At 38.4% G+C, this 12,139-nt stretch overlaps 1 protein-coding gene across 7 annotated transcripts in view; it reads right to left on the bottom strand.

Moving 5' to 3' along the window:
- OSGEPL1 (O-sialoglycoprotein endopeptidase like 1) overlaps positions 1 to 9,921 on the bottom strand; it is a 54,514-nt gene extending 44,593 nt beyond the window's left edge. For 2 of the 7 annotated variants that reach the window (XM_073019869.1, XM_073019870.1), the window contains exons 1-8: positions 9,872 to 9,914; positions 9,389 to 9,649; positions 8,120 to 8,360; positions 2,552 to 2,939; positions 1,534 to 1,738; positions 1,309 to 1,457; positions 247 to 377; positions 51 to 122 (exon numbers count right to left, since the gene is read on the bottom strand). In XM_073019869.1, coding sequence (XP_072875970.1) covers positions 51 to 122; positions 247 to 377; positions 1,309 to 1,457; positions 1,534 to 1,738; positions 2,552 to 2,939; positions 8,120 to 8,340 — 1,166 coding nt within the window. In that variant the 5' untranslated portion in view covers positions 8,341 to 8,360; positions 9,389 to 9,649; positions 9,872 to 9,914. Of the gene's footprint in view, positions 1 to 50; positions 123 to 246; positions 378 to 1,308; positions 1,458 to 1,533; positions 1,739 to 2,551; positions 2,940 to 8,119; positions 8,361 to 9,388; positions 9,650 to 9,871 lie in introns of all 7 variants that reach the window. The other 5 variants (XM_073019873.1, XM_073019872.1, XM_073019871.1 and 2 more) reach the window with 5 other exon arrangements.
- Between the last annotated feature and the right edge of the window lie 2,218 nt (positions 9,922 to 12,139).

Consider the following 12,139-nt stretch of genomic DNA (forward strand, 5'->3'; position numbering starts at 1 on the left):
TTGTCTTAAGTAATGTAACTTGCATAAAGATCATGAATGATATCACATACTTTGGTTCATAGCGGATGCCTTCTATGTCATGTAAAATGCCCAAGCCAGCACGTAGTCTTTCAATACCGTTCCTAAATAAGAATCATTAAAATAAAATCAATAGCTCCAAGATCTGAAGGAAGAAGGTTTAGTATGATAAAACGGCAATTAATATTTACATAGTTATGAGTGAAACACATATATCCTGTGGCCTACCATGCAATCATAATGCCATTATCAGTGCACAGTCTGGGAGGAGGACACAACAAAGTGCACTGTGTTGCGTTTGTTAAAACTTCCAGAGTTCTGCGGACATAGAAGTTACTTGCAACACCACCAGACGCAACCTGAAGGAATTGAGAAAACCAAAATAACTATCATATATGGATAGGAACCAAGCTGCTAATTAAACCTGGGGAAAATATCAGCATTATACAATAATAAACTATCCCATTTTGAGATGGGTAATGGGCAAATGATATATCTATATAATAAAAATTTGGAAAGAAAAAAATTACTAACAATTCTAATAGCATACAAACATTACTAGCATTTTTGTATATTTTCTTCCAACCTTTCATCTAAATATTTATTTAATATAATCACAATCATAGAACACCATTTTAGACTCTGAATTTTTTTATTAAATATTTTGTGCATTTTACTACATAACTCTGAAAAAATTATTCTTTGATATCCAAGTAAAATTCCATCTATGAATTACCACCATTTAAACATTTTCCCACTTTAGTTTATAATTTTTAAATGAATAAAGTTTAAGCTACAGTTAAACAGGATGTTTGTCTCAAGGCTTTTAAACACAATTAAAGGAATTTCAGCTGGTACAATATAGTGGATTTATCAACATTAGTGTCACGAAAGTTGGTATACCACTTCCCACTGCTAAATTTGACTGGCTTATTAAAAAACAAACAAACAAAGGAATTTCATCAAAGGATGAAGGAAATCCATCTATTTTTCTAAAAATAGTGATAGCAGTTACTGCATTTACTTTCTTTATTGTAAGCCCTCTTTTAAATCCAACAAGAGGATGCGATCTTAGACTTAGGAGCCATGGAAGCTATACAGATGTCCCATGAAGCTGCCAAACTAGTACAAGAAATGGCTGTTAGTCTTTCCTATTCTGCATAATTTCATACTGTCAGGGCTAGCATAGGGCATAAAGATCTGTTCATCCTAAACACCAGGTCAAGGTCTTGGGAAAAAAGTAACATATAGCAAAGTGTAACTATTACTTTAAAATGAGATAAAACTTACCAGTACTGCATTATTTTGAGGTAACAAGTCTCTCTGCTTACAAAACAGAATAGCCCGATGTGTTCTTTTCACAATATGACATGCCATTGTGTGCTGTACTGTGGCAGCAATGTCTGCAGCTGAAGACAGGACTTGCCCCTCCTCAATACCTGCAGAAATGAGCAGGCATTTTTAGGCACAATCCAGGAACATTTATCTGTTCAACTTTACTAATTAGAAATATACCTTCCTCTTTTTCCTTTTTCCTTATTCTTTTATTAATAACTTGTTGAAGTCCAGTAAAAGAAAAATCACAGTTTTTAGCATGATGCAAGGGAGGTTTGATGTCAAAATGAAATCTGTTTCCTTGTTTGGCCAAATGTTCTATGGCTTTCCCACCACTCATGGTGGAGCACTCTGGATGTTTTATTAAAGAAAGTCTTCTTGCCACCTATCAAAAAATTATATTTTTTTAGAGTCATAAAATTAAATACTTTGAAACGAAAAGATGCAAAGGAAATGAACTGAAAATTACTAACAAAACAAAACCCCCCTGAATGAATAAAACATGCTATACTTTGGCAAATATAGACTACAGCTGATATTCAGGTAAGCAGACAACTCTGCTCCTTATGATGACCCAAACAATAAGAGGCCAATCACTGCCCCATCTACGTTTGCTCTTCTATTGGGGTTGGAAAATAGGCTTGAAGTTGACAATGACTGCTTAATGATGAATGTCAATAATAAGAACTTGTCCTATACTTTCTTCCTATTATTTCACTGTGGAAAGCAGTGTTTTTATATATATGGCAGTAGCCTCTGTAGTATTCTAAAACAAAGGGTGGGGGGGAAAACCCTACCTGTCTGTGGTGTCAGCAATTGTGATTTAATTCTGTGCATTGCATCTTTAATGTCATGTTAATCTATATATGTTCTCTTATTTTACCTTTTTTGCAGTATGTTAGTTTACAAAGCACGTTCTTTCACATATATTATTTGACAAAATACATAACTGTATCTGCAAACTATTTCAGCCTTTATGTACAGATATGAACTTCTTAACATTTTATTAGGAAAGGCTAAGAATTATACAATTGTGTACTACTCTTTGTATTTTTTCTTACCATTGTGAATTTTTTTCAGTTTATTAAGATATAATTCAGAAATATTTAGGTGAATGGTGGTAGCACATCGATTGCTACTTAGTTGAAATGGACAACGTAACAAAAAAGAATAGAGAAATTAATTCTTAAATGATTACCTTGTCAAGCATGTCACCTGGTGCTATGTCCAAAGACTTTCCAAGAAGCAGAAAATCTGAAACTCCTTGAACTAATGCCAACAGACAGTGACCTCCAGAAATCAAAAGAACTAAAAAAGGAAATTCTACTTTATTGGTCAACCTAATAGTAAGTGCATGAGCCTCCATATGATGAATGGGAATGAATGGCTTTTTTAACTGTCCTACCAGCTGTATGCTAAATGATAAGCCCACTCCCAGGCTTAAAGCAAGTCCTGGTTTTATGGTAGTTGCAATTGCTGAGAGGTCACTTGGTGAGATTCTACTGGCAGAAAGAGCTTCTTGTACTATTCGTTGAATATTGTCTCTGTGAAGCTGTTGAGCTACTGCAGGTACAATCCCACCTGTTCTGAAAGAAAGACAGCTTTTTGTAGTTTTAAGATTGTAAAAATGAGGAAAACTGATATATATTACAGTTAAAGGCATGTCTTCAAGTTAATCATTACATAGCTGAGTAAGTCAAATATTTTCTAATTGTGTGCCTTCTAACATAGCACACTATGGTTAAAATTCAGTAAGCAGTAATTAAGGGGATAATGTTTCTGACTTTTTCAACTTATGCACAACAAAATCCCATGGATTTGTTTGTTGACAAATGAAATCACCAAAATAATCTTGCAAAGCATTCCAGACAAGTTTTGAGCATGGGAAAGACAGGAAAAAATTGTATTTAAGGAAAATTAATTTCCTTGCTGACAGAAGAATTTAAGAAAGATTACTGTGAAAGTATTTGTGTAAAATGATTATATCTTAAACTGGGTGATTGTGGAAATGGAAAGAAAGGGACAGAGAACCTTAAGAACTGTAATAACTAATTGAATATAAGGGGACAGGGGGACTAAGGCATCAAAGTTTGTTCAGCTATTCAGCTGGAATGACTGGGAGAAAAGAAATTCTAAAAGACAAACATGAAGACAGTTTTATAAAGAAGATGAGTTTATTTTAAAACACATTCCAATTGAGGTCACAGCAGGACAGCAGATGGCTTGGAATCCTGAAATACAGTTTGGGAATCTGGTGCTCAGAGTTGGGAATCTGGTGCTCAGAGTTGGTAATTTGGATTTTTGGTCCATGTAGGATGGTGGATGGCCACTCCAAATGTCAAGTGTAAAGAACTAAGAGACAAATTTGCTAGCAACAAATTTGCTACCATGTGATTGATTTACAGTATGAGAACTAGAGCAATAAAACAGTCTGCAAATTGCCCTGCTAGTTTAAAAAAAAATCATCTTCAAATATTTGATGTTGCAAGACCTACTAGTTCTATGTGTAGAAATGAAAATCTTCAGTAAGTGCATTCAATGAATATTTGCTGAGTAATTAAAATACTGTTTCAGGCAATGAGGGGGATATAAATGAAATGATCTGATTTCAACACATCCACATTGTAATATAATTTTCCTTAATTCTTCAAATCTACTTTTTCTCTTATATTCCTCATCTTTGTTAGTGGCATCAGATAACCCTTGGGTTTTAAAGTTCATCTTTACTTCCTTTCTCTCCTTCACTCTCCCCATTTAAGTTTATCACTACTCCCACTGCCAAGTCTCAAAAGCCCTCATCTCAGTCTATTTATTCAACAGTCTTCTAATTGTACTTTCCTAACTATGTCCTTTGATCCTTAAGAGTCCATCCTATATTGCTGCCAGAGAATAAAGCACAGTGCTACCCCTGTTATTCCCCTACTCAAAACCTTTAGCTTCGTGGAATTTGGGAGGCATCATATCTAAATTATCTCCCTGCCACTCATTCCTTCCTTCTCTGTCTTGCCTCCCTTCTTTCCTTTCTATGCCTTTTCTGTGTATTTTATCTTCCAGGGATTATGCTAAACACTAGGGCCAAATAAGAACATGGCTTTATTCTCAAAGAATTAGTAATAACAATGTATTTTTGCCTTACTATGGTTTGTAGACAGTATGGAGTGTGGATTAGGGAACAAAGCTAATAAAGAGGCAGGGAAACCATTGAGGCTTGAAGCTATAGCCAAGAGTCTATGCAAAAGACAATAAAGGATTGAACTCAATCAGTGAGAAAGCAGAGGAAAGTTGCAAAAAATATTTGGGAGATGGATTTACTATGAATGAATGACTGATTTGGATGTGGAATGGTGAGGGAGAAGTCAAGGATGTCCTTCAGGTTTCTGGCTTGGAAAAAGGGACTCCTCCTGCCAAGTAATCCTCTATTACTGCACTTTTCATTCTGTTTCACAATGGTCTGCTTACTGTCTTCTTCACTTTTACTGATAGTAGTAGTAGAACTACTATTGTTACTAATAGCTAGCTTGTATTCAGCCCTTGCTATTCATCAAGAATGCCCCAAAAGCTTTAAAGGAATTCACACTTAATATTCACAACACTAATTTGAGTTAGTGGTAATTATTATCATTTAACAGATAAGGAAACTGAGGCACAAAAAATTGTGCACAGTATCAAAGGTAGTAAATGGCTGAACCAGAATATAAGCCTAGTAAATGGCTGAACCAGAATATAAGCCTACACTCTAACCCACTTATATGGTGAGCTGTTCAAAGGCAAGGGTCATATGTCTCATTTATATTTGCACCCCCAATGCCCCAAGTATTGCCTGGCAGCTATAGGTATTCAAAAAATGCTGAGATGTGCCAGGTGAATGGTATCACTGAAGCCTATTTGCCCAGTAGTCTCCTTAAGTGACCTATGGTCTAGCTAAACTGAATGTCCAGTACTTTCTCACTTCTTTGCCTTTGCTGACAATGCTCACTTGTCATATGGTTTGAATCTGTGTCCCTGCCCAAATAGCATGTAGAATGGTAATTCCCAATGTTGGAGATGGGGCCTGGTGGGAGGCAACTACATCATGGGGGCATATTTTCCCCTTGGTACTGTGTCACCATAGTCAATGAGTTCTCATGAGATCTGGTTGTTTAAAAGTGTGGGCCAGGCGCGGTGGTTCACGCCTGTAATCCCAGGACTTTGGGAGGCCTAGGCGGGTGGATCACTTGAGGTCGGGAGTTCGAGACCAACCTGACCAACACAGAGAAACCCCATCTCTACTAAAAATACAAAATTAGCCGGTCATGGTGGAGCATGCCTATAATCCCAGCTACCCGGAGGCTGAGTGGGGAGAATCGCTTGAATCCAGGAGGCAGAGGTTGTGGTGAGCCGAGATCACACCATTGCACTCCGGCCTGGGCAACAAGAGTGAAACTCCATCTCAAAAGAAAAAAAAAAGTGTGTAGCACCTCACCCCTCTCTTTCGGTCCTGCTCCTGCCATGTAAGATGCCTACTCCCACTTTGCCTTCCCTCATGAGTAAAAGCTCCCTGGGGCCTCCCCAGAAGCAGATGCTGCCATGTTTCCTACACAGCCTGTGGAAACGTGAACCAATTAAACCTCTTTTCTTTATAAATTACCCAGTCTCAGGTATTTCTTTATAGCAATGCAAGAATGAACTAACACAGCCAGTTTATAATATTCTTTCCATCTCCATTCACTGAAGAAGGCCTAACGAAAGGCCACTGAACACCTGTGATGTGTCAAACATTGTGTTGGGCACTAGGTATAGCATAGTGATTAATATAGACATGGCCCCTGTCACCATGGCACTTAGACTCTACTGAGATTATACATACACAAGCAAAGGTATAAATTGTGAAAATATTACAAAGAAAACATGCAGGGTATGATGATACAGAATAAATAGGATGGGAGTACCTAATTTAAAGTGGTCAGGGTAGTCCTTTCTGTGCCATTAACTTTTACATGTTCAAAAGTTCAGTGCACTCAGGAAAAACTGAAAGGACTGTGAAGGCACGGTAATACTAGTTACTGTCTGCACCACTTGTTTTACCTTATGCTGCCTTGCACTATTAATTCTCCTTGTAGGTCTAGACACCATGTCTCCATAATCAAGTTAAGCTTCCTGAAACCAAGGACTTTGCAGTACTTCACAGTGCCTTACTAATATCCAACACAGTCCCTTTCACATAGTTATTGTTTGAGGCCTAATCTGCCTCTTTACATATATTATTTCTAAGGCCACCCTCCTGTAATTCTATGAGGCAGATGTTATTTTATTTACTTATTATTATTTTTTGAGACGGAGTCTCCCTCTGTCACCCAGGCTGAAGTCCAGTGGTGTGATCTTGGCTCACTGCAAGGTCCGCCTCCCGGGTTCACGTCATTCTCCTGCCTCAGCCTCCCCAGTAGCTGGGACTACAGGCGCCCACCACCACACTCGACTAATTTTTTTTTTTTTAATTTTTAGTAGAGACGGGGCTTCACCATGTTAGCCAGGATGGTCTCAATCTCCTGACTTCGTGATCACCCGCCTTGGCCTCCCAAAGTGCTGGGATTATAGGCGTGAGTCACTGCGCCTAGCCAATTTTCCTATTTTACTGATATGAAAACAGAATCAGAGAGGATATGGAACTTGCCTACAGTTACAGAGCCAATACCAAGTGCTTAATTCAGGATTCAAATACAGGACTGTGATTCCAAAATACCAGGCTTTTTCACTATTCAGATGTTGTCAATTGATAGCTTAAAGGCATACTCATCTGTAGAGTATTTTAATATATTTTAAATTAGCTACTAATTTTAAAAATCTGGAAATACAACATTAAAAATCTGGATTTCTGGCCAGGCCGCGGTGGCTCACGCCTGTAATCCCCACACTTTGGGAGGCTGAGGCAGGTGGATCACGAGGTCAGGACATCGAGACCATCCTGGCCAACATGGTGAAACCCCGTCTCTACTAAAATACAAAAAATTAGCTGGGCGTGGTGATGCGCGCAGGTAGTCCCAGCTACTTGGGAGGCTGAGAGGGGAATCGCTTGAACACGGGAGCCGGAGGTTGCAGTGAGCTGAGATCATGCCACTGCACTCCAGCCTGGTGACAAAGTGAGACTCTGTTTTACACACACAAAAAAAATCTGGATTTCCATTTTCTCTTGAAAACTATGATAATCTAATAACACAGGTCCTGCATTCCCGCATGACAACTGGCTAGAGCTGAGTAGTGACTTCCTCCAGACATTTTCCACTTTTTATCATGTCCATTTATTGAGGTAACCTGCCTGGTGGTCCTCCACAAACATCTCAGTTTACAATCCTTGCACCATTCTATGCTTTAATACAACAGTGTATTATTATTTATTTAAGTACTAACACAACTTATATGTATAAATATGAACAGGATTTTTTTTTTTCAATGACTAACACAGTTTTCCTAGGACTTCAGCTGAGACCATGAAACATAGAAGTGGAGAAGAGAAGGAATGCATTACTGAAGGAAAATCATCGATAAATACTGAAGCTGGGAATGAGCTCAGTATCTTTTGGCAACAGGATTAGTTAAGGTTGGGACCTTATTGTGAAGACCCTTAAAAGCCAAGATGAAGTGTTTGAGGTTTTCTAAATAGCAGTTATTAAAAGTGTTTGCAAAAAGGAATAAGACAGTAGCTCCTGAAAACTTTTATATATGACAAATACAAAAGAATGATTTTACTTTTTCCAAAAAAGTGGAAATGACTAAGATAATGTCTACTTACTTTAAATGAACTTCAGTTTGGGAATGTATTGCTTCTCCCAACACATTTCCAGTTTCATCCACCACAGCAGCTGCTGTATCATCACAACTGGTTTCAATTCCCAGTACTATTTTGTGAAGAAATAGTGTTCCAGGATGAAAATTAAAACTTCTTAAAAATTCATAAACTTTCCTTTTTGATGGTTTAAAAAAAACTCCTGCTGTCTTATTCAAGATTAGCATACTTACACTATAGATAATTCCTGAAACAGAATTACAGAAACAACTTATTATTTGCATCTGACATTAGCCAGCTTATTTTTCAATATATAGTTTTATAGAATTACAGGACAGTTTGTAAAAACTCACCAAAATTTTGTAAAGGCTATAGCAACATGTGAATATAAATAATATTATGAATGAATATAATATTCTCCAAGGGGGAAAACGGGTCAGATATAAAATTTTTTAGTATTATTATTACTTGCATGCTGTTCCTACCAAAAGAGTTATTATTAAGACAGCTAATATACAGTACGATAATTGATAGAGTCCTCTGAAAAGTGCTACTTATTTTCTGACAGCTAAAATTAAGACAAAATATGGATTTTTCTAACAAGAATCAAACAACAAAGGCAGATGGAACAGATAAAAATACTGTTAATGTATTCTATTTCCTAAAAACACCTTTCAAAATAAAACTGGATCATTTGGTTCAAAAACAAGAGTTAACAGAAACACACACACTCACCAACTGCAACCTAACACCTATTTTATCCTTAATTACAATCTTTGAAATTAAATCTCCACTTTTTGCTATAGGTTTTGTCATAACAAGGATCTTCCCAAATCCTTTTCCCCCAAAATAATAGCAGCCCATCACTAAAGCACTCTAGTATTTTCACACTGCGAAGTACCTAATTTCATGCCCCCATATCATCCGTTATAAAAGTTTCTGGGTGTTAAAGCAGGTTCTTTCTCCACCACACTAAAGGGACACAGGGCATCCCAGGGATTAGAGATGAGCGACCTATTTGCAGAGGGCAGTTGCGGGAAGTGCAGCCCAGACAGACACAACGTGGAGGAATTAGATTTGCATTAACAAAATCTGGACAGGGAGGATTGTGCGAAGCACTACCCTTTCGGGCCAAGAAAGCTGCAGTGTGAACCCACGTGACTTGGGTAGCGCTGGTCTCCGGTAGGCTCTAAGGCGGCGAAAGGCGCAAACTGGAACCGCTTTTCCAGATGCGCAAAAGCGTCAGTGGGGTGAAGAGTGAGCAATTTCACCCACCTTCCTCTTGGGCGGTAGTAGCCAGCACTTGTCTCCTTTCCCTAGTAAAGACTGTCGACTGCCCTTATTGCTGCAGGAAAAAACCCGAACCTGGCGCCCGGAAGTGATGTCATCGACACCGTGCAAGGTCCCTTCCAGAGCTAGCTGCTGTTTCACTGGAGAGCCGCACGCTTAGTGAAGAAAAGCTTAAAGGCCGTCTTTGCCCGAAACGCTCTCTGTGCGCGCCTGCATTTCCCCCCAGATTTGCAGGTGATGAGAGTTCTGTAAAATTACACAGCTAGTGACTGATCTAGCGGAGACCGAATACGGGTTTGTCTGACTACACAACATCAAGTTCCAAACACTAAGCTACATTAAAAAGTAAATTTTTTTTTTGCCCTTGGCTGGAATTTGGTTGCTACTGTGAGAAAAGGATAGGGTAGATGATTCGTCATTCTATTTTTAAGAGAATTACCACCAAATCTAAAGGTAGGGGGGAGGTACCTGATACTTGCATCGGAGAAATAGGATGGAATCTAGCGGCGCCCCCTAGCAGGAGTCCCAGAGAACGGAAGTGTTTCTGGTCGGACAGTGTAAACCGTTTCTCCCACTTCACTAGGAAGAAAGGGACTGGCTTATTTTTACAATTAAAAAACAAAACAAAACTCGGGAGACTGAGGCAGGAGAACGGCTTGAACTGGGACCCGGGAGGCGGAGGTAGCAGTAAGCCGAGATCGCGCCACTGCACTCTAGCCTGATCTACAGAGCAAGACTCTGTCTCAAAAAAAAAAAATGGCTGTGGTAAATATTCAGTTGCCTTAAAAAATCCTATTTTCATAATGCATTTAATTGTCCTTCCTTACTATGTACACGAAATTCAGCATGGTATGTTTTCAGAGTCTTGCACCTGCTTTTTCTTTTTTTTTCTTTTATTGGTTTGTGAACTTTGTTTTGAACATTGTTTGAACAGATTTATTTCAAGAGTCAGTCTTCTCCCACGCTGGTATTTAAGATTTTAGTAAGCAATGACCTTAGAATCCACTGTTGTACAGGGCTGGCATATATACCTGCACTTTGCACGTTGTGAAGCTCTGAGTATAAAAGATGAGTAAATCCCATAACAACATGTTGGGAAGCTAGAGTACAGTCTAGAGGTAGATACAGATAAATAAGTAAATAATTGCCAGAATATGGTTGAGGTTTTTTAGTTGGAATTTGTGTTTTTCAAAAATTTCATTTATGTATAACAATAACAATAATGATAAAGTGGCACTATGTACCAGGCACCTGTTGTAGATTAATTTCTTTCACAATCCCATGAAGTAGTTTCTGTCCTCATTTTACAGGCAACTGGGCCACAGATTTTGGGTGCTTTGGAGGTCACACAACTAGGAAAAGCAAAGCTAGGATTAGAAGTCAGGCCATCTGGCACTGGAGTCTGTTTTCTTAACTGCTAGAAGAGAAAATAACTCACATTTTCTCTAGGGTGCACTGTTGGCCTAAAAAAGGAAAAAAAGAAAAATTAAAACCTAAAGGTTAAGAAAAATTAGTCATACTGTTAGAGGGGTCAGAGGTTATTTCTGTTATACACTGGAATCCAGTTTGAACATAAAATCTTTCACATCAGGTATTATTTTTCTTATAATTCCAATTATGTTCAGCAGGTGTATCCCAATGCTCTTCTGTGCTGTCAAGACAAGCAAGATCCTGTGTGTGCTATCATTGGTAGATTCCTCATCTAGGCACTCTTGGCCAGTGTTGAGTCCAAATGCTGTATTATGTGAAACAGGAGAACTCTAGGGCACATTAGTAAGGAATTTTATCTTTCCCTTGACCGAATATATGTGAAGTGGCACTTATACAAGTCCCATGTATTTAGCAAAGGTGTACATTTTCTATGTTCTTATTGTAACATAGGAGAGGGTTATTGGGGGAAGGCATGTATGCTGAGTCCTGTCTGTACTTTTATGCAGATACAGCTAGAATGCCACTCATGGGCATTCTCAACAAATATGGACTATGTAAGCTTAACATAAATCAAGAGTTCCAGCTGTATCTAGATATGCTTATTTTGTCTCAGATACTGCGTGTCTAACTTTCCATTTGTAGCCTTCAGAGGAAAATTGTATTATTAATATATATTATATATTAATACATAGAAGAATCTTATTTTTCTTTTGTTTTAGATGGAGTCTCACTCTGTCGCCAGGCTTGAGTGCAGTGATGCCATCTCGGCTCACTGCAACCTCCACCTCTTGGGTTCAAGCGATTCTCCTGCCTCAGCCTTCCGAGTAGCTGGGACTACAGGTGCCCGCCACCATGCCCAGCTAATTTTTGTATTTTTAGTAGGGATGACATTTCACTATGTTGGCTAGGCTGGTTTCGAACTCCTGACCTCGTGATCCAGCTGCCTCGGCTTCCCAAAGTGCTGGAATTACAGGCGTGAGCCACTGCGCCTGGCCCAAATCTTAATTTTCAATATTTATTTCCTAATTATGTTCTACTAGGTTTTATTTTCATTTATTACATATTTATTGGGTTATTTCCTTTGTGCTAGGAACTTTATTAGTTATTAAGGATACAGATAAGGTCCATTGTCTGTTCTCCAGGATCTGAGTCTATAGGCAGAAGACAAAATGCAATACAGAATTATGGAAATGTGAATGGAAAGTGCATTCAGAGAGGAGTATTACTTGGGGAAAGCCATGTTTGCTTGCCACAGATGTATGCACAGCCTGGCAGGCCCATAGTATGATTACTTAAGTTTCAATA

Source organism: Chlorocebus sabaeus, chromosome 10 (assembly GCF_047675955.1).
Source record: "Chlorocebus sabaeus isolate Y175 chromosome 10, mChlSab1.0.hap1, whole genome shotgun sequence".
NCBI lineage: Eukaryota > Metazoa > Chordata > Mammalia > Primates > Cercopithecidae > Chlorocebus > Chlorocebus sabaeus.